Genomic DNA, 26,032 nt, shown 5'->3' on the forward strand with positions numbered 1-26,032 from the left:
AAGACTTGGGGAGGCCCCACTCCAATTGAGAAAGACGGGAAGGGGGGCACCCTGTTGCATTGAAGCATCTTCAAAGAGGCCGAGGCGTCAAAAGAGGGGAATTTGACCCTTGTTGGGAGGGGAGATGTTTCCCTCCTGAGGACCACCAGGCTGGGTGACCCGGTGTCCTACTTTAAAAGGGACGGTCCTCCTCTTTGAAGGGCTGTCAGAGGACCAGCCTCACATTGGAGGCCACTTCTCTTGGAACGTCTGGCTGAAAGAGAAAGGGCCATAAGAAGAGAGAGGAACGTGGGTCTCAAGAGCCCAAGTATAGCAGCCTGGGAATCGCTTGAATCAGAGATTTGGACTTGCATCATGAAGACACCAAAAAGATAGGATGAGAACATTTTATTTGGCCCATGAGAGGAAAGCACCAAAGCAGGCTGACTGTTGAAAAATAATGACCACAGAGGAGTTGCAGAAATCCGATCTAGACATTGAGGAAATTGAAATAGTTAAGGATTTCCCATACCTTGCCCCAAACAATGATGAGAACAGGGATTGCAGTCAAGAAATCGAAAGGATTGGGAAAGGCAGCTATGAAAGAACTAGATAAGATATTGCAAAGATATCGAAATGAGCACCAAAAGTTTGGTTTGTCCAAGCCATGCTATTTCCCATAACCATGTACAGATGTGAGAGCTGGACAGTGAAGAAAGTGGAGAGAAAGAAAATCAACTCCTTTGAGATGTAGCGCTGGAGAAGTGTGCTAAAGACAAACAAATGGGGCATGTTGTGTTGTGTGCTTCCAAGTCATTTTTGACTTATGGCAACCCTATCATGTGGTTTTCTTCGTATGCTTCTTCACCAGGGGTTTGCCATTGCCATCCTCTGAGTCTGAGAGAGTGTGGCATGCCCAAGGCATGTCAGTGGGGAATCGAACCCTGGTCTGCAGATTCCTAGTCCAATGCTCAAACCACTACACCATGCTGGGTCTTAGAACAGATCAAACCTGGAAGCCAACTAAACTGTGGCTGCCACACTTCAGGCACATCATGAGAAGACAGGACTCACTCGAAAAGACAATAATGCTAGGAAAGGCAAAGAGTAGTAGAAACAGAGGTAGATTGTCTATCTAGATGGATAGACTGAATCAAGGAAACCATGGCCCTGAACCTGGTGTCTCATTCATGGGGCCACCATGAGACGAAGTCAACTCAAAGGCAGCTAGCAACAACAACAACAGACAAGCCCTTGGCCTGCTGATGAAAAGAGAGCAAAGAAGGAGCCAACCTCACCTCCTGTGGAAGGTAAGTCCACAGGATGAGAGGAGCCACTGAGAAGACTCTGTCTTGTGACTTCAGATGCCTCCAAAAATCCAAAATAAATGGTGGTGGGATGCAGGTGGTCTTCTGAAGTCCCAGTCGGGGGCTAATGTAGCCTCCCAATCTCTTGAACATGGCCACCTCCCTTTACAATGAGAATTTATTCCAGTCTTAGAGGCCATTCCCAACTCATCACAGGTGCCACTATTACATATTTGGAGGAACCAAGCAAACACAACATGCTCCATCCCATTCTGCCCACCTTGCAAATGTATCTCCTGCTGTGGGTTGCTACGAGATCATATTAGGGCAGCCAAATTCAATAGGGTGCCCAAGCACAACTCTGGCAAAAGGCCTTACACCGAGCTGCCAGATGCCGAAGTCAATTAATTTATTTACCCTTTGCTGTAGCCTTTGTGGTTCGGTAAGAGCGTCACACACTTGCGGGGAGGAACAAAACACTATTAATCTTATCTGTTTTCTTTTCTCAGCTGTGCCCTGGGTGAGTGTATGAGGCCAGGACAGCCTGACAGAAAAGACCACACAGATCTCTCCTTCCACCACCAACACAACCACCACCCCCAGCTCCTGTACTCCTTACCTCCTATGGCCTAAATAGATAGATCCAGGCCTTATCTGATTAGGAAAAGGGAAAAAAGGCTACGGGTGCATGGGGAGAGATGGATTGGAAAGCCGAGGAAAACAAAAGAAGAGGCTAATTGAGTTACAAGCCCATGGAAGTGCAAGCTAGATGCCTTGGGAGCTGAGTGTGCAGAGATAAAGGATGGCGAAGCCAAGAGCAACATACAAGAGACACCCCAAAATGAAAACACACATGCAAACACACAACACTTAAACATGGGTGAAAGGAGCAAACATCTCTCTAATGCCCCCATGGATCCCCCTCCAAGGGATTGTCAACAGGCATTGACTTCTTTCCAGCTGTGAATGCAAATCTGCCTGCTTTTTCTGGGCCTTTCTTCCAGCAGGTGGATCTGGAGAGATTACTCCTCTCTGTGGAGGCATCTCCTTAATTAATGGACATGGCACATTTTGCATAACTAAGGGGTGGAAATCCATTGCATAGAAATAGGCCAGTTTTACCTACACCTTAGTAGTAATGGAGGCAGCAGTGAAAAGCAAGTACATACCCTCCGACATTTCACAGATGGAAGTGGGACCATGTGTGGTCAAAGCAGCATCAGAGTGCAATAAAGGTGGCAAATGTTATTAATAAAGCTAGGCGATGCTGCAGCAGTTTGCTTTGGAAGGGCAAGATTCCCTCCTGCCTCTCTCTTCTAGCCATTCACTCAGCAAATACTACTTTTGCATTTTGAGCTCTGTTTGTAACAATGGAGATAAACTGAGGACAAAGGAGGGAAGCGGGAGAGAGAAGCTGGGACTTTTTGAAACCTTCATAGCTCCACGAACAGGGCTATGGAGGAGGGTGTGTATAAATGGGTCCATCTACACGCTGTTTGTTGTTGTGTGCCTTCAAGTCGTATCTGACTTATGGCGACCCTATCGTGGCAAGATTTGTCTTGGCAAGATTTGTTCAGAGGTTTGCCACTGCCTTCTCCTGAGGCTGAAATTATGTGACTTACCCAGAGTCACTCAATGGGTTTTGTGACACCACGTTGAGGGCTGTACCTCCACCCTATAGAATCCTGGGATTTGTAGTTTTACAAGGTCTGCTGCCTTCTCTGCCAAAGAGTGCTGGTGCTTCACCAAAGTATAAATCCCAGGATGCTTCAACTCCCAGAAGTCCTGACTGTTACAGCCAAGTTGGTTGGGGCTTCTGGGAGTTGAGGTCCCAAACATCTGGTGGACCAAAGTTTGGGAATCACTGATGTAGATGCACTCTTCCATCTCAAAACAGTGCCCAAAGCATTACTGTTTTGCCCTCCATGCCTTTATACATGGCAAGATCAGCCAAGAACAACAACATCCCAGATCCACAAAACAGTGCTACCTTTAATCGGCCAACACAAATGCACCAAATACATGATGCCATTCCATGTTTCTGGCACCGAAAAGGGTCTTTGGACACCCCAAAATGGATTTGTTTGCTGCAGGAATCACAGAGATATGCCTCCCCACCACCGCCTTCGCCGCCGCCACCATGGGACACAAGAGGAATATAATCAAGTGCTAAACCTTTGGTGCTACAAACCTATGGGCCTTTTGATGGCTTCAACATCAGTCCGTCCATTGTGTCGGACAATCCTTGCTAATCACGGCCCCTTCCCCATCGCAAAAAAAAAAAAGAGGTCTAGGGAAGCAATTATCGCCTTTGAAAAGGAAGGATAAAGCACCTTTGATTCCCCCCTTCAAGAGCACCGATTAGCATCTCAAAGAAGGTGTCACCTTCTTCAGATAGGCCAGCTTTGACTCCCAAAGTTTTATTCTTCCCCCCTCGGCTTGGGAGCAGGCCTTTCAGCTCGGGACTTTCCCAAATGTCTTGCATCCCACCCCCCCCCCCCCCCACACACACACACACACACACACACTTGGGCTTTTGGAATTTTCACAGCACAAAATGGTGGGCTCCAGACCAATTTCTCAGTCCCACCGAATGAAGACAAGGAAGGAATCTGGAGAGAAGGCTAATGCTCAGACAAAAAAACCGCATAACATCCAGAATCCACTAAAGAGCAATACCTTTATTAGGCTGACCAACACAGCTAGTGGGTATTTGGGAAAATTTGCATGCACAAAAAAGGACATGAAGAACAGTAGCTGGTGTTAGCCATACAGCCAAATACAATAACATCCCAAATCCACCTAACTGCAATACCTTTATTGGGCCAATCCAATTTGGCTTTTGGGTATTTGGGAAATTTTGTGAGTGGAGACAAAAAGAAACATGACAAAAAGCCGCACTTCCAATAACTGGTGTTGGCCATACAGCAAAATATAATAAGGTGTCACCAGTTCTTTCCCCTGAAATATAGCCTACAGCACTTGATATTCCTCATAGATCTCCCATCTAAGTACTCTTTGCTCTTGGAAGCTAAGCAGGGCTAGGTCTGGGTAGTATTTGGATGGAGAACTGTCAAAGAATATCAGACGCTGTAGGCTTTACTTCAGAGGAAGGAAATGGGAAACCACCTCTGACTATTCTTTGCCTAGGAAAACTGTATGGAATTCATGGGGTTGGCATAAAGTTGACATGAAGAGATGGCATGAAGCGATACCCACACAGTCCATAGACTGGTGCCAGGCTTCAAGCCTTTAGCTGATGGTATCTAACAAGCTTCCAGGAAAGAAATAAGCAGTTGTAGCCAATGGTGGCCAATAGAGTACTGGTCTCTGACACAACAGACATAGAAGATTGCAAGTCCCCACCTCAGATAGCCTTAGCAATACTGATTTAAAGGACCTATCCAAGGTCCTGAACGTATTTGAGAGATAGAATTCAGAACCTCTGACAGTTCCTTCAAAGTATGGAAGAAAACCAAAAGGGAATTTGCTGGACACCTGATATTGAACTAAGCAGCCATTGCCACCGTTGTTGGCATGTTGGTGTGTGTGTGCTGGTGTGTATTCCTTGCCGAAAACAACAGAAGGGTTCTTCCACCAGCAAAGAAAGACCCAAGAAACTTACCAAGGCACCGGAAGGATACCTCCTGCCGGCAAAAGAGGGAACAGCCATCTCCGTTGACCTTGTTCATGTCATCGCACTCTTCCCCAAGGTCTCTGTGAACACAATATGAAAATGATTACAAATAAGTGAAAGTCGGGGGGAGGGCACTTCAGCCATTGTGGCAACAATCCTTATTCTTCCTAACATCCCTTTCGTAGTCTTGAGGCATCATAAAACCAATGCAAAAAAGCTGCCATCCTTACTTCTGGATAATCCCATCACCACAATAGCCACTTCCATGGACATAGGCGAGAGGGGGAGATGCTTCGCTTTCTTCTGTCCCAGAAAGAACCGAGACCCAATAGGTGTACAGGCTCCCAGCTCTTATTTCCCTGCAAAGGAAGGAAGGAAGGAAGAGGAGGTTAGTTGGGCAAGGAAGTGCAGAAGAAGTTCAAAAGACAATATTGTGGGCAGAATCACAGAATCATTCTTTTTGCAAATCTTCACTTTCAGCATGCCACCTCCCTAACACTTCAGAAATGAAAAGAGGAAACACCCTGGAACATCCTTACTGCCCCAACAAAGAGTCTTTGATGCAACTTACTTCTAGCAATAAATACCCAGCAATATCTGGTAGTATCCATGCCAGTGGGGCAATGAATCCGCGCCAGGTTTGTAGACTAAACTGTAAAGGAGTCATCCAATGTGTTAAAGCTTATCCTGACCCTTTGAAAGAGTTGGCTTTCTGATCCTCAAATAAAGGAGGTCCTTTATAAGAAGGGGACAGCCGGTAACCCTACAAGGAATAGCACTGGCCCACTGAGGCTAACCCAGGTCTGACTCAGTTTGCCACCTTATCCTTTTTGCTTCTTGCCATGAAAATAACTTAGTGACCCAGCATGGTGTAGTGGTTTGAGTGTTGGATTATGACTGTGGAGATCAGGGTTTGATTCCCAACTCTGTCATGAAACCTGGGCAAGTCACACTTTCTCAGCCTCAGATGAAGGCCATAGCAAACCTCCTCTAAACAACTCAGGCCAAGTAAACCCCATGACAGGGTTGCCTTACGGTTGCCATAGGTCAGAAATGACTTGAAGGCACACAACAACTACTGTCCAGCCCTGTGATCACTACACTATACCACATTTCAGGGCTTGCTCCCCACCATCTCCCTTTTTCTTATGGCTTCTTCCATCTCCCTTCTGTGCCGCCTTCTTCTCCTACTTACAAACGCTTTCCAGCTCCGGAATTCCTGGCATAACTTCATCAATAGGCTTCCATTGGTCTAATCATTCCACATGACCTAGCCATCTTAACCTTTCTGGGACAATTAATAGGCCGGCGGTTCGTTAATGTCTGTCTTCCACGTATTCAGCCGTGCCGAGCATCCCTTAAAATGAGGGAAATGCCTTGTTTTGAGACACAGTTCCCGTTTTGTGGCACGCCTAACTGCCACATACCATCAGATGAGCATCTCTGACACTGCAGCTGAATATTATTATTTTGCATGACAGACAAACACCCAAACACTCGATGCGACCATAAACACTGTGGCCCACCTTCCCCTGTTTGCAAAGTCCCCCCTGCAGCAGACCCAACAGTTTTGTTCCACTGACCCCTTTAAAAGGGAAGAAACAATCATACTATTGTTATTTTCTTTTGATCGCTTCTTGCTCTCTTTCTCACGTCTAAAAGGAGTGGTTTTCTGCTGCTCCAGAGGCTAGGACCCAAACCGCTGGATTCATATTGCACAAGCCAGAGATTTAGATTAAGCATTAGGAACAGCAATGGGGAGAATATTGGAAAAATAGTCACCAAAAGTGTGTTTCTTGCACGCTGAGAAACCGTGGCGTGAAAAATGGTTGACCGATGAGAATCATTGCAGTTTGAAATTGATTCTATGCAAAATTTGCACAAAGCGCTTTTGCGCGGAAAATAACATTTTTCAGTGCATTGAACTATCATCATTCTATCAAGAAAGCAACCTTTTTCTGTGTATCTTCTACACAAAATGACCAGGAAGAACCTTTCATAGACTTGGGTCTCTTCCTTCAAATGCATGGAGTGTTGTCCAGGAAGGACCTTTCGTAGATGTGGTCTACCTCCTCAGATGCATGGAGTGAACTGGTCATTCCAAGGTCTTTCTTGAGCACTAGCTCACTCCATGCATCTGAGGAAGTACCAAGTCTACAAAAGCTTCTGCTACAACTTCTTTCACTCAGTTATGCTCAAAGGCGCCTTTCCTTTGAAGGTTCAACAACTACCATTGTATGCCGTCAAGTCCTTTCCATTTACAGCACCCATCACAGGTTCTGTGTTTTCTTGGCATGATTTCTTCAGAGAAGGTTTTGCCCCTGCCTTCTTCTGAGGCTGTGAGTATGTGCCTTGACTAACGTCACCCAGTGGGTTTCCACTGCCAAGCAAGACCAACCAACTGCCACCCTCCTCATTTCATTCTCTTCAATTCAATCCATAAGATTTGTGTAGTCAGCAGCTCCCATGCAGCGAGGTGGTCAATACACTCTAGGTTTCAGTCCAAACTTGAAATGAGCCATCCAAGTGTCTGAACCTATTTTGGCCATATGTATCAACTCCTGGGGATAGGACAGCTCCTTTAAATTTCCATTAAAAAACAAAAAATGAGCTCAGGTTTATGCTCCAATGACACAAAATGAGAATCCTTCTCCGCCTGTGCAATGCCAAGAGGGCATGCCTGCCACCTGTCAAATGCGGTCCACCCCAGACATAGAGGCATCACTCCAGCCAATTCCTATTTCTTTTCTGGAAAAACAACTTAGCCATTGTGGCTTGCCAACACAAACCTTTTATGATCCCATAGGTCCTTTGATGTGCCTGTGGGGAGGGAAGGAAACCCACTGCTTTCAGTCCCTGTGGAAAAGGTTGGTCTAGGACACGGCAGTAGCTTACAAGTGGGTGGCTTCATTGACCCTCCCCTCCCATGCTGACTTCTGTCTGTTCATCCATTAAATACAAACAGAGAAAGGGAAGTTTGTTTTTCTATATCTTGTCACCATTTTTGGGGAAGAGGAGAAGGAGAAAGAAGAGGAGGAGGGAGAAGAGGAAGACCAAGAAGATGTAAGGAAGAGGAGGATGAACAACAAGAGGAGGAGGAGGTAGAAGAAGAACAGGAGGTGGAGAAGGAAGACAAAGTAAGGAAGAGGAAGAACAAGAGGAAGAAGAGGAAGACAAAGTAAGGAGGAGGAAGAACAAGAGGAGGAGGAGGAGGAGGTAGAAGAGGAGGGGAGGAGGAAGAAGAAGAGGAGGAGGAGGAGGTAGAAGAAGAACAAGAGGTGGAGGACGAAGAGTAAGTAAGAAGGAGGAAGAACAGGATGATGATGAGGAAGAGGAAAAAGAAGAAGAAGAAGAAGAAGAAGAAGAGGAGGAGGAGGAGGAGAAGGAAGAAGAAGAAGAGGAAGGAGAAGGGAAAGATAGTAGAGGATGAGGAGGTAGAAAAAGAAGAACAAGAGGTGGAGGAGAAGAGGTGGAGGTAAGGAGAAGGAAGAACAGATGGATGATGATGAGGAGGAAAATAAGAAAGAAAGAAAGAAAGAAAGAAAGAAAGAAAGAAAGAAGAGGTAGAAGAAGAAGAGAAGGAGAGGAGGAAGAAGAGGAGGAGGAGAAGAAGAAAGAATTAGCAGAGGAAGGAGAAGGGGGAAGATGATATGATGATGGAGGAGGAGGAGGAGGAGGAGGGGCGGCAAGATGCAAAAACACTGAAATGTTCTAAGAAGCAAAGTTGTATCTATCAGAGAATTCCCATATGATTCTGCAGTTGAAGCCACAGAAGTGTGCAGGAGGTGGGAGGCAGGCGTTTGTTACTAAAAGGAAGAGAGATCAAAACCCAGGAGGCCTCACCCTTCCCTGTTATTTCAGCTGCCGTCAGATCTCTCGCCTTTTGGGCAAGCGGAGAGACCAGAGGACAGGTGCAAAAACCACAGAAGCCTCCAGCTTCCCCTTTTCAACCAAAGAGGCACGGAAAGGCAAAAGGGATGAAAAGGGCTTCTGCAGTGATACCTCTAGCAGAGGGTGGCAAAACATAGCCTCTGGGCCACACAAGGCTCACAGCCCTTTTGTGGAGCCATCCTCAGATGCCGGTTTTATTTTCCAGGTGCAAAAGTGTCTGAAAATGACTCCGATCAGCACAAAAAATGACTCAAAACCATGGTTTAAGGTGGTCCCCACCAACCCCAACCCCAAAAGAACCCCACCAAACCTAACCTAACCATGGTTTAAGCTGGTTCCCAGCAACCTCAAATCCCCCCCAATGACAAAAAAAGTAAAACAAGAAACGGCACCACATTACTTCCAGGTCAACCTGAACGTGCTGGCGCTTCTCATGAACATTAAACCCCCACCCAGCACATGGCTTCCAGAAGGTTGCCATCCCAGTGTTTCATGCCGGGAATGTTTTAGCAGGACCTCCCCAAACAAAGTCATCAAACAGAGACAGACATGAATTAAAGTTCAGAAGACAGTTCTCATCTCTCGTAAATGAGAAATTTGGGACTTTATGGAGACACTGTCTGTTGGATCAGATGTCTCTTCTAGATGGACCTTCCTTCCCATTTTATCCTAGATGCGTTAATTCACTTCAGATTATGAGAAATGGCTATTTGGGAACTGCTGGCAGTCCAGCCATGAGTTTTATTTCCTTTTATTCCTTTATTGTACAAACCAGACGGAACCTATTTCGGCTGGCTTCTTCCCCATCCCTCTCATAACCCCACCATGAGCCAATTTCCTCTGTTACCATCAAATTTGCAACTGGCCTCATTAAACAAGCCGCAACGAACTGATGAATTGGTTTATTAGGCTCCAACGCCAAGCAAGGGTGAGGATTCGCAGAACCCATTTCAGACCAGGGGTCCAAACAGGGCAGAACAAAGGCAGGAAGAGATGGAGAAAGGAAAAGGACAAGACCTCAAAACTGTCCAGCAACTCATCAAGTCTTTGAAGGAATGTCATACTGAGGATGGAGCAAGTCTGTTTTCTGCTGCTCCGGGGACTAGGACTCAGAGCAACGGATTCAAACTACAGCTAGCCCTCCATATCCATGGATGTTTTATCCATGGATTCAAGCATCCATGGTTTGAAAATATTGCAATATATATATATATATATATATATTGTGCACAAAGGGGCATGCCCCATTCAAGCTTATGAGGCTTGAATATGTGCAAGCCTTCATTTTTGCAGGGGGGTCTGGAACGGATCCCCTGCAAAAATGGAGGGCCAACTGTGTGGGTGTGCGCATGCATGTGTATATATATGTGTGTGTGTGTGAGTGTGTGTACACACACACACATATGTTATTTTCACATCAGAAAATTCCAACTTCCATGCAAAGAAAGTGCATACATTGAGCAAAATAAGTCCCAGAGAAGATACTCACCTGTTTAGGATTCTTCTTTTCAGGGTTTCCCCAACACTCTCCCACCATGTTTTTTAAAACTATTTTCAATTTATTTTTGAATATATATATATATATATATATATATATATTCCCACCACACTCTGTTACTTGAAGAAAAACAAATCCCTCTCTCAGTCCCTGGCTCCCAGATTTAACCAGACTTCTACAGCTCCTGGGTTGTTGTTTTTTTCAAACCATGACAAAACAATAAACACGAAAGAGAACAGAAGGAATATATTCTCTCTTGCAACCCCAGGACGCAGCATGGTCCAACAATATAATCCAATGCTTAATTGGGGACACATGAAAGAAAAGATTTCATCACGGAATACAGAGTTAATTTGTGGAACTTGGCGGCCAGGAGGCCGGCCAGAAGTGGACAACCGACATCTTTCCGTAGAAGTGTAAATCCATGCGTACGTCATTCCCACATGCAGAGATGAGTAAGTTCCCCAGTTTTTCCCTCTTTGGGGGAGATGGTGGATTCTTCTGCACCATGCTCTTCCTCCATTTGAACACTGCAAAGAGTTTTGTGGGATGCAAAAAAAAAAAACCCCCACACAAATTTTTCTGCGCATATATATATATATATATATATATATATCCTGTGTGGAAAATATTATTCCTTGCACAGAACACACATCATTGCTCAGATAAACCGCATGTTATTTTGGGACAATTTACACCTTCCTAAACACTTCAGGGAGTTTAAATACTGGGACAAATTGGAGAGAAGCCGCATAGAATCACAGAGTCGGAAGGGGTCCCCAAAGGCCATTCATTTGAATCCATCACCGAGTGCAGGATTTTCAGCTAGAGTATCCCCAGCATTTAGCTGTCCAGCTTCTTTTTTGAAGACAACCAGAGAAGGAGACCCCAGCATCTCTCTAGGGAACATGTCGCATTGCCAAACATTTCTTAACAACAAGAAGCTCCTTCTAATGTTCAACTGAAGTCTACCCTCCTGTAACTTACAAATATTAGACCTGGTCCTACCTTCTGGGAAAGAAGAGAGTGAACCTGATCCCTTCTCTTGTGCTATTGACCCTGGAATCAACAGAAATCCCCATGGACAATGTTTTCTGAATAGCCCAACTGCAAGACATACTAGAGGTTCAAACTAGCTGCTGTTGTTGTATGCCTTTGACTCATTTCCGACTTATAGTGACTCTAAGGTGAACCTATCCTGGGGTTTTCTTGGCAAGATGTCCTATCTTTGCTCTAACTGATACACAGCTATATCACCAAATTGAGGGATCTGTTCCTTGCTCCTAAGGTGGCATGGTGCAGATACAACACAAACCCTACCCAAATCTGTGTCTTATTCAAAATGGATCCACGTACTCCACTTCCCAGGCCCTAAAGGTTGTAAAGACATCCAATCCTGTCTGATCTTAGAAGCTAAGCAGGGTGAGCCCTGTTAAGTCCCTGGTTGGGATATCACCAATGGATCCCAAGTGCTGTAGATTTCAGCAGAAGGAACTAGCAAAACTACCCCTTGCCTTAAGAAAACCCTATGAAATCCATGGGGTCACCATAAGTCGACAGGCACACACGCGCCATTTCCCACCCCTGGACAGGTGGATTTGGCAGCCGCCTTTGAATGCTTGAGGCCAGACATTCCTCTGGCTGGCAAGCCTTCAGAAAACCAAAGCAAACAGACAAAAGAGTCTGGAGAAGGACGAGCGGGAAGGAAATGCCATAACAGAGGCAGCTGCGGCGATGGATTTCAGCAATGGACTGCGTTCAATGGAGATGGAAGATTACACACACAAAAATTTCCCCTTGCACAGTGGGGGTCATGTTATCTCAAGCCTCTGTGCAACAGAGGCCTGAGCCGGAGCCAAGCGCAAGCCGGCAGGAGTCTGCCTTGGCTGCCATCAAAATGGCCTCCTCCGAAGGCGTTGCGCACCAAGCCTTCCATGCTGGCTCATGGCTGCAACTCACACTAGAAACAGCTGTTTCACTGACTGAAAGAGCCTGCAGCTTGAGTTTGTCGTTCCTCCTGTTTCGGTAAGCCAGGCAAGGATTCAACAGAAGCTGAACTCTTTAACATGGGTAGGCAACATGTGGTTTTCCCTGTGGCCAACATGTGGTCTGCAACACCACCCAGCAGTCTTTGGCCAATATAGTTGAGCATGAAGTATGCTGGGAAATGCAATCTGAAAAACAGTGGGGGGGGGGATACATTCAACCCACTGCTGGTGTGGGGATGGAAATAAGTCCCTATATTGAGAGAAAGATGGGATATAAGAAAATGAAATAATAAATAAAAATAATAATCAAATAATAATATTTGCAATTGTTCATTCCCAGCCCCCAACTCATATAAAAAACAGGTTTCTTGACAGTTGGGACATCTTTTGGGAAGAAGAATAAAACAGTGGCAAGTTTCTTAATATTTATTGTCCCAAAGTATTGCACAAGAATTATTCTGGGAGAAAAACATGTGAGGTTTGTGTGTTGTGTGTGTTTCTGTGTGTGTGTGTGTGTGCAAACTCCCTGCAATATTCTGCACATGAAACATAGTTTCTGTGTTTTCTTCTTCTTTTTTGGCTCGTGAAAACATGTGGCTTTCCCTACAGAATAATTTATGCACAATGCTTCAGGATAACTGGATACAAGGCGAATACTCTGGAGGCCATGGCGAACCTCCTCTGAGCAAACCTTGCCAAGAAAACCCCATGATAGGTTTGCCTTAGAGTGGCCACAACTTGGAAATGACTTCAAGGTACCCGACAACAACGAACTGTGGAGGGATGCAGCGTAGATGCACTGGAACTGGGAGTCAGATTGAAATTAACCCAATAGTTTATCCATATTTCTGGTGTCCAGTACTTACGTGTCCACAAATTTCCGGCTGAGATCCGAGATGATGACCGAAGAACCCTTCTGGAAAGGAGGGTCTCGGATGACTTTGTAGCGGATGGCCCGGCAATCGGCGCACCACTTGCTCTGCGGAAGAGAGCTTATCATGGCCGCATCGATCTCCAGGAGCTCATCCAAGGTGTAGATCTGGATGCCATAGACCTCTTCGTTCACCTTCCTGTTGTCAAGCCGGATGGTCAGGGGAATGTCACAGAAGAAGTTCTGGGGTCCAAGGGAAATGTTCTCTCCACTGACCAACAGGAGCTTGACGTCATTCACCGCTTCTTTGGAGTCCCAGTCGGAGGACACAAAGGTGACCCAGATGGTCAAGGACTCCGGGATCACGGGGTACTGAAACTCTAACTCCAGATAGCAACCTTGGGGTTCAGGGCAAGCCGGTGGGACTATTTGCTTCACGGCTGAATTGGGACTCCAAGTCCGAACGTCGGCCTTACATGGTTGCTCCACATCGGGGTGGCCTTCAATGTGGAAAGGAAACAGACACTGAGTTAGGACAACAATGCTTGGATCAGATAGTGTTAGTGACAGCGGCGTAACTTGTGCATAATTTCAAAAAACCTATAAAACCCTCAGGGGCCTTTTGACCCTTTAAAGACCACTATGAAACCCTGGGGTTTGTAGTCTGGCACTAGAGCTTCCTGGCTGATATTCTAAACATCCTTCCCTAAACTGCAGATCCCAGGACTCCAAAAGACATCGCCATGGATGTTCAAGTGGAACCACAGTGTTATAATTGGTTAGTGTCAAAGAGTCCCAATTTTCACAAGAATTGGAGGAGGCGGGGAATAGGAACCGAGAGAAACCAAAATTAACCGATTTGTCCATGTCTGGTTTGTACTTTAGATCTCATAAGCTTTATTCTTTCTCAGCCCACAATTATATAAACTCCGGGACCATCCAAATGTGTTCTGTTAAAGTGAGAAAGTCTAATTTCTGGCTTTCCTCATAGCAGAATGCTTCAATAACATGAAGCCTGTGGCAAAGCAGCAGAGCCCCATTCGAATAACCCAAAGAGAAGGATGCAAGAGAATTTCACGTTAAAGCAAACAGGCTTAATTCCTGGGGAAATACTGTGTTTGGAAAGTTACTTTTAAAAAGCAAATCATTCTCATTACAGTGAGAGAAGAGTAACACGAGTACAATTGCAATGCGGAGAGGGTATGTTTGAGTTACTTGTTGTGCTGCCGATCCTTTTCTATCAATTGCAGTTAAAACTAATTCACCAGTTTCCATTCATTTCTGTTCCTTTTGATAAGATACCATAAAACTTGTGTGACTTGCCCTGCTCAGCATGGCAGAGCCGGGATTTGAACCCTGGTCTCCAAAGTGCAACACTGAAACCATTATGCCACGTTGGCTCTCCTGGTGAAAACTGAAAATGGATGCAGCGCACAACAGACAAAACCGAGATGGAAACCATCTAGAAGTTGTTGTGTGTATGCATACATTGACAGCAAAGGCAATGGAGAAAGATGATGGGAACTGTAGTCCAAAACCTCCTCCAGGGACGGACATTGCTCCTCTCCGAAAACCAAGCCTTGAACAAAGCTGAAATGGTGGAGAAGTGAGGAAAGGACAATGCAGCTAACCATCGCTTCAAGATCTGGAGTCAACTACCCATTAAAGTTAAAGCAAGAATGGAGTTATGAAAGCTTACCAGGACTTTCCCTATTTGCATCTATATAATGATAGAGGGTATGCTCTCAGCTATCCAGAATTGCAAAATCCCCACAAATATTTCCCCCCCTTCCACACAGATACTCTTCTTCCCAAAGGGACCGTCCTTTTCTGCCTCTTTTCCTTTTCCGTTTTCACATTCGCCTTCTCCAAATATTCCTGCCAATGCATTTACGGGAAGGAATGCCCATGTCCAAAGATTTTTTGTGTGTGTTTTGTTTTGTGTTTGAGATGGAAAGAAAGCGCAACGATCCATGCTAAAAAAATCAAAATCAAAATGAAATAAATCCCTTCCTTTGCAGCCAAGCCTTCCAAACTGAGGAAGGGGCAGGAACAATTGGTCAATTGATACCCGGAGGATTTTTCTTTGGCTGCGGAAAGGTAAAACTGCACTTTCTTACAAGAAAAGCGTTTAACGTTGCTCTTTAAAAAACGAAAAAGGTCAGCAAAAGAGGGCCTTTTGCAATTGTGCAGCATGTAGAGAAGGTTATGTTAGACAGTCAAGAAATAGCAATCCCTAATGTTCCTCTTCAAACCTTGCTCCCCCGGGATTGTAAACCTTATAGTTCAGTGCCAAAATCGTTTTAAAATCTGCCGAGTCCCATCCAAAAAAGACCAGAGGTTGAATGTAGCCAGCAATTTGCTGTTTGTTCCTCCTTCCCCCTCCAAAAAAACCCCGGTTATTAATATTTATTTATTTACTTGGCAACTATCTTATGCTATGATTCCAAACTAACAATGCAAATTATGCCATGATTGCCAACTAACCATCCTTTTGCAATGCAACTGTAACTTCCAATTGCTTTTACATTTACAGGAGCATGGTTTCATGAAGGAACGGAGGAGGAAAACTCCACGGTGAAAACGCCGCCTTATGTTGTACCTCCATTTCGTGCTGAAGGTATTGAGATAACAGCAAAGCGGATGGAAGGCAGCATGACTTCACAGGAGAAGCTGATTTTTTTTGCATGGAAAGGGAATACTTTCTCTGCAAAAAATACGGGTTTTCTGTGCAGAAATGTGGTTTTCTGCACATAAAATGGCATTTTATGTGAAATGCTATTTTCTCCACACACATACACACAACACACATATATGTTCAATGCAGAATAAATCCCAGGCTGCAAAGGCTCTCATTCCCACTCTTTGTCAGGTTTTCCTGACACTCAAATCCTATTTTCAACTCTTTGGGAGGGATATTCTTCTTTCTGTCCTTGTTTCCATCTCAATGGAGTGGTGAATCGGCTCTAAATTTCGTGGCGCTATCCAAGGTGCTGAAACCATTCTGGAGGGAAGAGTTGGCATCCTGCATCAATGAATTTAAAGTTCAAACCAAAACACAGAGCAAATCCCAGCATGCCCTTGATGCACCCTTTTCTGTGGTGACCATAGACCAGATGCATGAAACATGTGTTGCGATAGAATTCATATATTAAAATCAATGCAAGTTAAATGAACTAATTACTTAAGATGAAATGCTACACCACGGTCTCCATTTCGTAAGTTTACAGATCCGTAGCTGGCATTGCATAAATGCAAAGGAACCCTGTTAGTGAACTGCAAAGAGGAACATCTGGGCACCTGCAAGAGTGTACTAATACACACTGGATGCTTTCGATACACCTCTAATAAGCATTGGATGTTCCTGGCAAGTGTTGGGTTCTTCTGATGCACACTGGGCATTTCTGGGGCTGAGAGTGTGTGACTTGCCCAAAGTCACCCAATGGGTCTCAAACCCTCATCGCCAGAGTCATAATCCAATGCTGAATCATAACCAGCACTATTAGTCTGTTGCATTCATTTATTGCTTTTCCTTGCCTGGCTCTTCCTTGCACCCAATCCCCCTTTCCCTTCCACTTCTTTTTCACATCTGAAGACTGATTCTCACCTTCTGCGCCTCGGGGACTCCAGTGTCCAGACGGATCACACGGCATTGGCGAAGAGGCACTGAAAGCGTACTGGACCAGGACCCGGTCTTCCAAGCAGAGATCGCACGCTGATCCCACTACTCTAGGAGGCAGGAAACAAACAGGAAGAAAATGCACCAACTTAGTAACAGCTGAGTAAGTAGGGCATCTAATAGAATCAAACAGGGATAGGATTCCCCACTCATTTCCTTCTCAACAAGCAATTGTAGTAATTTTCTTCCTGGTGCAAGAGAGTCTTTGGAAAGGACTAGTGACAGAGCGGGACTCAGAGTGCATCTGCGCCATAGAAATAAAATGCAGTTGGACATCACTCTAAGTTGCATTGAGTTTACTGCAGGAATGGTGACATATAAATTCAACTAACATCCTTTGAAAGAGCCAGGTCCTGTCTAATCTGGGAAGGTAAGGAAGGTCAGCCCCGGTTAGTACTTGGATGGGGAACTGCCAAAGGATATCAGCTGCTGGAGGGTTTATTTTAGAGGAAGGCCATGGCAAACCACCTCTAAGTCTTCCTTACCTTAAAAGAAATGGTGCAATTCATGTCATCACCATTAGTTTATAGGCAACTTGAAGGCTGACAGAGAACAAGAATAACTGATCATAGTATTGCTTTAAAGGTAGATTGATAAAAAGTAGAGAAAAATAAACAGATAGATAGATAAAAGGGGATTGCTTTGTATCTTTTGCAAATGTTTTTCAAATTGTATGTCTGCATTACCAGTTGTCTGTGTGTGTTTCTGTGCGCATGGGTAATGGTTACATAATAATTTGGCTCTGTCTGATCCCGATTCCAAATAAAGAGCCTGTTTTCCACCTTCTTCTCAAGTGTAAAAAAGCTAAATTATAGCCACCTGGGCACACCATTAGAGAGCTACAAATCAAGCCTTTGTTCCGCCACCGCGCAAATAGCCAAATACCCATGCCTTTGCAAAGTATGCTTTGTAGTTGCGCATGGAATCGTCTTCCACTCAAACCATGAGCAAATGCTCCTGGCCAAAGCGAGGCAACTTCAAAAGGAGTGGGAACACACATCTCTCATTCCTCCGAATCTCAGGGTCCTTTCCATGCCCCCAAGAGTTATGGAAATGCGCATGGGAAATGAAAAACAGCCCACCAGCCAAGGGGGAACATGCCAAAAAAGTCTTCTCAGTCGTTCTCCCTCGAATCAAGAAAACATGTCCTGCGCAAATCCCTGGCACTGTGTGCGAGTTAAAGCGATAGCAATCGGCGGAGTGGCGGAAATGACTGTCGCCTCTCATGCTGGAAGGCGCCGCTCGGCGAGGCGGGATGCGGCCCTCTCTTGTCCAGATGGGACCCCACCATTGCACCATGAACAATATCTGCTTGCGTCAACCCGGTGCATATTAAGTAATGCCCTTGCAAATCCATGTATGGGGAGAACAAGATTAGAAACAGCTTGATGCAGTCAGGAAATGAAGGGGTCTCTCTTTTCCTCCTCTCTTGCTGTCCTCCGCTTCCCACTCTGTTCATTTCTCATTTCAAAAGGAGAGGGGAAATGCTTATCATTATGACAAGTGGTGATGGATGCACAGAGGGAACCATTTATGCCACAACGGTGCCACTTCAGGGTCCGCAACATCTCTCTGTCCCCTTGGTACACATGTGCTAGCACATGGCATCTCTCCTGTGTGCTTCAGCCTTCATTTCTCAACACAGTTGCTTATTGGAGACACTTTGAACTGACTCCTTCAATGCAACTGGCTTTATAGCATCAACAACGGAGAAAAACTCGCCGCGCATCCCTCCATCGTGTCAACAGACATTTGATGGGCGTCTCATCTTCCAAATACAATTTTGCAATTGAAGAATATTCCGCAGTCAGGTTTTGCTAGAGAGCTAAATTCCAAAATCAATGTCTGCGATCCTTGGTCAACTGTGGTACCGTTTATTGTTGTTGTTGTCGCTTCTGTCTTTTCTTGTCTTCTCTTTTTTTTCTCTCATTCAGGCGAATCAATTTGTTGTCGTTGTTTGTTGTTACAAATACATTTTAAAAGAAAGAAATGCAAAAGGAAAACACATCCACCACGCAACTGGTTGTGTCAAATTTGGACAACCGCCGCACCTGAAAGCAGGAGAATTAAAAGGCATGGAAGGAGAGAGAGAGATGTGGATAATACTGAAAGGATCAGGCTTCCTTTTATTTGTAAGTACAAAGCATCCTTTGTGTCACGGAAAGACATAACAGCAGATGATGTATTTGAAAAGATGAATGGAAGCAGTAAGTATAATATGTGTAAGCGCTTGTGTTTGTTGTTATGTGCCTTCAACTTCTGGGGACTCACTGTTCAGGTTTGGGTATACATACATATACATTAGAATTATATCTCTTCTCATTCATTTTGATTGAAGTTGGGTCATTTAGGAAGGAGCACGGCTTGTGGTCAATGACGTTCTACATCCAGAAGATGTAGATAAGGTCAAACTGTGTTGGAAACGCTAAGAAAGTGGCCTCCTCAAATATCTTCAGTTCCTGCTCAAGGGTAACGTCTGACCGGGTCTCAGTTACACGGCTCCATAATCCATCTTTCAAAACTGTATTAGTCATCATCTCAGATTGGTGATAAACTTTCAGGAACTGACAATAGATCGGTTACTAATATATACATGTTTAAAGAATTGGAGCAGTTCCCCCCATCTGCCCTCCAAAAGCCACTGCATGATTTATTTATCCTAGGCCTGAGAAACTAAGAAAGCTATGACATCAGTACTGGACAATGTCTCCTTAGATATCCTCAAGTTATGCCGGCTTGACGCAATCGAAACCCCAATGGAAGGGTTTGTAAAAGAAATCTAGTGTTGACTTAAGGTATGATAACTCTGTTATGAAATCCTAGATTGAACAGGCTGCCCATTGTATGTCATTTAAGTACCAACTGGCCACAGATTATTAAAAACATACTGATTGAGGCTGAAGAAATATGTCAGAAAGAGGGATTTTGTTACATAACAATTAACCTTGTATCAGTGTGTTTTTAATAGGCAGATGGAATTTATTTAACATACAATAACTGCTTTATGAAATATAAATTAAATGCATATTGCAAGAACTTAATTTACCCTTCTGGAAAGAGAGCCAGAAAGAGAGAGAAGGATGGAAGATGGTGGCAGTGTCGGCAAAAGCGTAGCGAACATTGGTTCAGTTCAGACTTTAAAGCCTGCACACATGAGCAGGCTTCAGTGTTTCTGAACAACTCCTGGAGGTTCAGATCAACTAAAGCTCCAGGAGATCAACTATGGGCACACTTGGATTATATATCCAATCCATTTCCAATAAGAGTAGACCCACAGACTCAACCGTCAACACATAGGTCAATCTCATGTATATATCATTCTACTCTAGCATGGATTACACATAGGATTTGGGTAGTAAGTTTGGCTATAGATGTGCTGGAGAATCTGGTCTACCAATGCATGCGTGGTCTGAATTCAAGTTGCTGGTGATGACCTACAAAGCTCTAAAGCACCTAAGACCTTAATACTTGAAAGTGTCACTGTTGTGGTGGTGCCTTCAAGTCATTTCTGATGTATGGTGATCCTAAGGTGACCCTATCATGGGGTTTTCTTTGCAGGTTTTCTTCTGCCATCTTCTGAGGTTGAGAGAGAGTGACTTGTCCAAGGTCACTCAGAGGGATTCCATACCTGAACCCTGGCCTCTAGAGTCACAGCCCAATGCTCAAACCACTACACCACACTGACTCATTTGAAGGGGTACCTCTCCATATATATATCTGCCCAAGGACCTTGCCTCACTAGTGGGAATATTGCATCAAGTACTATTTGGATAATCAGACACATTCCCTTCCTTCAATTGGCCTGTTAGTATTACTGTTTCTCTTTCACAGTCTACCAAGTATAACTGGCTAGAGGTTTGGACCATCAATTATTTTCGTTCTATCCAAAAATGGAGGAAATGGGTGAGATACTGTCAGATAATGTGGCAACATCCACGTGGTGTTATCTGTTCTACTTGGGCTGTTATGAGCCAATTTATGGTGATTTCATTCAGAGGATTGGTCAGTTTGGAATTGCTCCAAAAGCACCGATCACTACTGGAACCAAAGGTGGTGGTGGTGGTTCCCAAAACACCTATCACCACTGGAACCACAGGTAGTAAGCATCCATACTTTCATCCAAACACCAGACATCTCAGGGTCAAACTAGCACGTCTGTGCACCCTCCTTCCCAATCACCTTTCAAAGAAGTGTCTGTCGATGGGAGGAAACCACTCCAGGGTGATGGAAGAACTGGTCCAATCCACCAGCTGTGGCATGAGAGCGATGGGAGCCGGCTTCTTTACAGGCTGCCAGCTTTGGTAGACCAGGTCCAAGTAGCAATGCATTCTGGCCACTTGGTTGGGCGTGAAAGAGTTGGTGCAGTCATCATCTGGGATGAGGGAGGAAGCCAACCAGCAAACAGACAAACACAGAGAGTTTGGGGGAAGGGGGATAGAAGTGAGAAAGAGAGTTATGACCTGGTGAAATATACTACAGTTCCACCCATTTGTGTTTTGTCCTCCTAGTTTTTGGTAGTCCATACTACTCTCAGAGACACCAAGGGCATAAGATTGAACCTAGACTTATTGCAGTTCCCCACCCATGCCCTAAACCTGAGGTTATGATACTATCTAATGTCAAGGAACAGCCATTTCATTTTGTAATGTGCCATGGTCCATTGGCTACAATGGTTTCTTTCTTTTCTGGAAGCTATCCAAGGAGCTAGAACTGATGGCTTATGGACTAGCGCTGGTCTGTGGGCCACCGCTTTGAGTAGCACTGCTCTAAACCTGGCTGTCAACACTGTTGAAGACCAACTTGAATAGCCAATGACTCCAGAGACAGAATGGAAGAAAGAAGAGTACCTGCATAGCTCATAAAGTTGTTGAAGGGTGTGTTCTGGAAGCTCCGGAAACCACACATGTCACTGCCAGGGGCTGGATCGCCACAGACTTTGTGCGTTGGTGTTGGGTTGGTGTCGTGACAGAGGTCGCCCGTCTCAAAGGAAGGCTCCGTTTCCATGCATGGATCACTGCAGGAGAAGATCTCAGAGATGCCTTTGAAGACGTGGTAAAGCCCCAGACTGTGCCCAATTTCATGGATCATGGTGTGGGTATGGCCAGGTATGCCATAGAAGGAAGGATTCAACACAATTCCCCCTGTGTGGAAAGAAAATATATATGAATACACACACACATACATTTACGTGTCAAGAAACTCTGACAAGAAGAAAGCTGGATTGATTTCTGATGAAAACCCACTCGATGATCTTGGGAGAGTCCCACACTCAGCCCCAGAAAACCCCATGATAGGTCCACCTTAGATCACCATAAGTCGGACATGACTTGGGGGCACACAAGAACCACCTTGATATTATATTTATCATGTTTATTTTGTGACCACTACACTTTTTTAGACTTGCTTCTCAGGAGGGGAGTGCTGTTGTGTTTCTTTCCTTTTTGTTGTCCCAGAATGAAAAGTAGGGCTTCTGCTGAAGATCTTGAGGTCTGAGGAGGTGGATCCATCTATCAGACTTTAGGGGTCATGACCATCCCTTTGAATTGTGTCCAGAAACCAACAAGTAGCCATCAAAAGTATTGTGGCAAGAGACTATATGATCCCTGTCTCTTAGTTTTTCTTATTATTATTATTTTCCGATTGCTAGAGATATTGGAACAACCCTTCTTAATGGAAGAGATACAAGCATAATACAGTACAGGTTTGCTCAGTTTTATCAAGCCTGAGGCAGCTGTGCAAGTTGTACGGTCTTCCTCTTCCTCTTCCTCCTCTTCCTCCTCCTCCTCCTCTTCTTCTTTTCTTTACTGTATTTTTGGGGCAGAGGGGACAGCGGACATTTTTCAAAGCTGTCAAGCATCTAAACCAATAGCAACACACACATACACACAATAGCCCTGTCCCCCGCATGATCTATACTCCAAAGCTAAGATCTGGACAACCTAGCAGATTTCATTTTATTTCGTTATTAAATACATATTGGATTTATGGAAGGCAAAAGAAAAAGAATATGGAGAGATTGGGGAGAAAGTTCTCTCCGAGGGAGAAAGAGGGCAGTGAGGGTTGTTACTACAGGAAATTAATTCTCCCCTCTTTCTTTTTCTTTGGAGAATCGACTACAGGCTGTCCGCGAAATATTTTTATCCCTTTGTCGCCGCTACTACGACTACCGTTCGACGCGCGTTTGGAGGGAAGCGTGCGTCGAACAGTGACCTCTGCCAATCAGCTAAATTCAGAGAGGATGAAATTTACTGCCTTTGACACCGAAAGGTCAGTTTTAAAAGAAAAGGCAAACCCAACGAAAGGCCCATTAAAAGGCAGCGGCTGGTCCAGCAGGAGGTGCTACAGGAAAGTACAAAGCCAATTAGCCCAAATATCTAGTTATCTGCATTTTTAAAAAGCGCCGCTCATGTATTGCTAGCTGCAAGCCAGTTCTTTAGTCTTCTCGCTTAGCAGTCAGACCCATCTCCATAAAGAAGCTTCCTTATACAGAGTCAAACCACCAGTCCATGAACGTCAGAAGCAGACCCCTGATGGGCCTATTTCAGTCCAATGACCAACCAGTTGCTTATGGGAAAGACATCCACAGGACAAGAATTCACCTGCATCCTCCATCTTGTATTCACCAGCAACTAATACACAAAAACATAACTGTGAGTCACCAAGCAGAGGTAGGAGACCTAGTCCTTTAGGAGAAGTGGTCTTCACCTTGGGAGCACAACCTATGCACCTCAACGTTAAGGTCATGTCTCCACTAGCCAACTTCTCACTGACCCATCAAGAGGTGGCAAACGGGGAAGAATGAAGTTGGGCCAATTTTCAGAAGGTTAACATTTAGAGGTGAGGGCCAAGCTGACCACTTGCCTGTGGATGGCATTCATCTGGCCATATTGTTTCGTCCATGGCCACTCAAGAAACTACCGTCAGACCATGCTATGGTTCTTGAAGAGGAAGGTTGGATAGATTAAACAATATCACCTACCAAGAGGGGCTCTGGAATCAGGAGAGCATGTTCTACCCAATGCCCACAAAATTGTTCATTGAATAGGGAGAGTCAGCTTCACCTTTCAACATTGGATCTCCCTCATTCCTTGTGCGTTAAAGCATAAACATAAATGGAGGTGGGGAAAAACACCACCAAGGTAGCCAAGCCTATGCTGGTGAAATGCCCATGCAACACACCTTCTGGTGCTGAACCAGGTCAAGATGCATCTCCCTGGTAATCTATTTCCAAAAAGCGACCAGGAGAGTGTCTTTGGGAAGCTCCCAAACTGTACACGCTCGAAGCAAGGAAATCTCTATTGCTTGTTCCAAGCCATCAATAGCCAAAGACATGCACAGTTACTTTTTTTGGATTTGAATTTCTAGAATTCCCCAGGCAGCATGGCAACTATCCATGTTGGCTGCGAGATTCTGAGTGTTGCCATCCAAAAGTGTGATCTTCCCATACGCTGGACATATAGCCCTTGGGAAAGAAGTAGTAGTGCAATGATACATTTTGATTCACAAGCACACATCATGACAGATCCCTCAAGGAGACATCTACATCCGTAAGGTGGGTCCAAAGAAGCAGATCCTACTGTACTGATCCAAATCAGCCAACCAGTTTAGCTGATCAGGAATAGGTCATCTGCAAAGCTAGCAGATCTTAATGGTGCATTCACAACCTCAAGAACTTTGTGTTGCGATAAAAGCCACTTGTAATTTGTTGCAGAGAGCATTCAACCTGTCACTCCTGGCCCAGTGATTGTCAGGATTAAAGTGAAACTCAGAAGGAATAGGGACATACCGTTATCTCTGCTAATCTAAAAGTCCCAGCGCTTTGACCCGATCCGTCATGGAACCAATACGCCACGGACAAGCAACTGTTTCAGAGGGTCATCCCATTTTCCTTCTTTGTGTGATGAATCCCTCTGTTGTATTTCTCCCGCTCCAATCTCAAAAACTGCTCCCCTTCTCCCAAATTCTCATCAATTACGCTCATGGAGAAAATGCCCTTCGAAGTAGCTTCATTGTTAAAGGTGAAATATTTCGGCCCTGACATCATCATCTGAGAAATACCATAATATGCTTGGGGTTTATAATCTAATATTTTCCTGGTTGTAAGCCAGGAAGCCGGGAATGGTGAATATTTTTGTTGTCTTGATTTCCCCCCTGCCTTTTTCCGTCCATCCCCCCTCCTCTTTTTCAAAATCCCTTGGGCCACTTCAGGCTGTTACTGGAAATCGTAAGTCATCAGAACAAAAGTTTATGGCATCCCAGCTTGTCCTTTTCTGTCACATCGACATGTCCGCATGTGGTCTCTTTCCTTGACTTACCCAAGTGGACTAATGCTTCTTTGTCCCACGGAAAAGTGGCCATGCCAGCCAGCTCTTCCTCGGATGAGTTGGCAAAGAAGATGTTGAGATGGGTCGACCCATTTAGATTGAGCCAGTTCTTCAGCTCTTTGACATCTAGGTATGCCCTGCAACGGAAAGACAAGAAGAGATTCATATAAATGGTAGCATGCCCTCAAAATATGGAAAACTCTTCGCAGAAGTCAACACGAGAGAGGCTACTGGGGATGGTGGTTTTGGCTCTACGTTTGGTTCAGCGTTTCTTGCACAGTTTTTTGGACTATTCTCTTGATAGAAAATACATTTCCTGTGTATGGGGGGATGAGATGCTCAAAGGAAAAGAAAATTTGGAGACCATCTCATGGGTGGAGTTTAGGATTACTCTCGGTGGAGAGTCCAGATGACACAGGGCCCAGTCCCAGAGTCTGGTACAAATAGTCTGATGATGTCTGTGGCATTCAGTGCCAAACCTGAGGTATACCACAGTTAAAACAGATTTAAGTAACTCTTTGTTGGCTCCAGATCTTCCCAGAAGATCATTGTTCCATCATTGAGTGGCTATTCAAAATGTGCCCCATTAATGCACAGCACTCACTTTGAGGTTAGAACAAGATGCTCGTCCATGTGACCAATGCTGGGCACCTTGTTCTGACCTCAAAGCAAGCAATGGCATGCCGGTTGGCACAGCGGGACATGCCTATGAACAGCTGACCGGTGTTGGAAGAGAGGGCTAATGGCTGGGTCAGCTCTGGGACCAGGATACTCTAGGCCTCCGCAAAAGTATCCTGGGCCAGTGCAGACAGGACCTTAGGAGGTGGCCAATCCATATTTGCAAATGTTCCTTCCCTA

General features: G+C 44.8%; 1 protein-coding gene across 1 annotated transcript in view; it reads right to left on the reverse strand.

Annotated features, from left to right (window-relative positions):
* The window catches only part of PAPPA (pappalysin 1), a 97,326-nt gene that overhangs the window by 60,902 nt on the left and 10,392 nt on the right, over positions 1 to 26,032 (reverse strand). The window contains exons 2-8 of the mRNA XM_042478653.1: positions 25,166 to 25,311; positions 21,698 to 21,991; positions 21,030 to 21,222; positions 16,779 to 16,900; positions 13,167 to 13,671; positions 5,154 to 5,282; positions 4,912 to 5,003 (exon numbers count right to left, since the gene is read on the reverse strand). Coding sequence (XP_042334587.1) covers positions 4,912 to 5,003; positions 5,154 to 5,282; positions 13,167 to 13,671; positions 16,779 to 16,900; positions 21,030 to 21,222; positions 21,698 to 21,991; positions 25,166 to 25,311 — 1,481 coding nt within the window. The remainder of the gene's footprint in view (positions 1 to 4,911; positions 5,004 to 5,153; positions 5,283 to 13,166; positions 13,672 to 16,778; positions 16,901 to 21,029; positions 21,223 to 21,697; positions 21,992 to 25,165; positions 25,312 to 26,032) is intronic.

Source organism: Sceloporus undulatus, chromosome 7, assembly GCF_019175285.1.
Source record: "Sceloporus undulatus isolate JIND9_A2432 ecotype Alabama chromosome 7, SceUnd_v1.1, whole genome shotgun sequence".
Taxonomy (NCBI): domain Eukaryota; kingdom Metazoa; phylum Chordata; class Lepidosauria; order Squamata; family Phrynosomatidae; genus Sceloporus; species Sceloporus undulatus.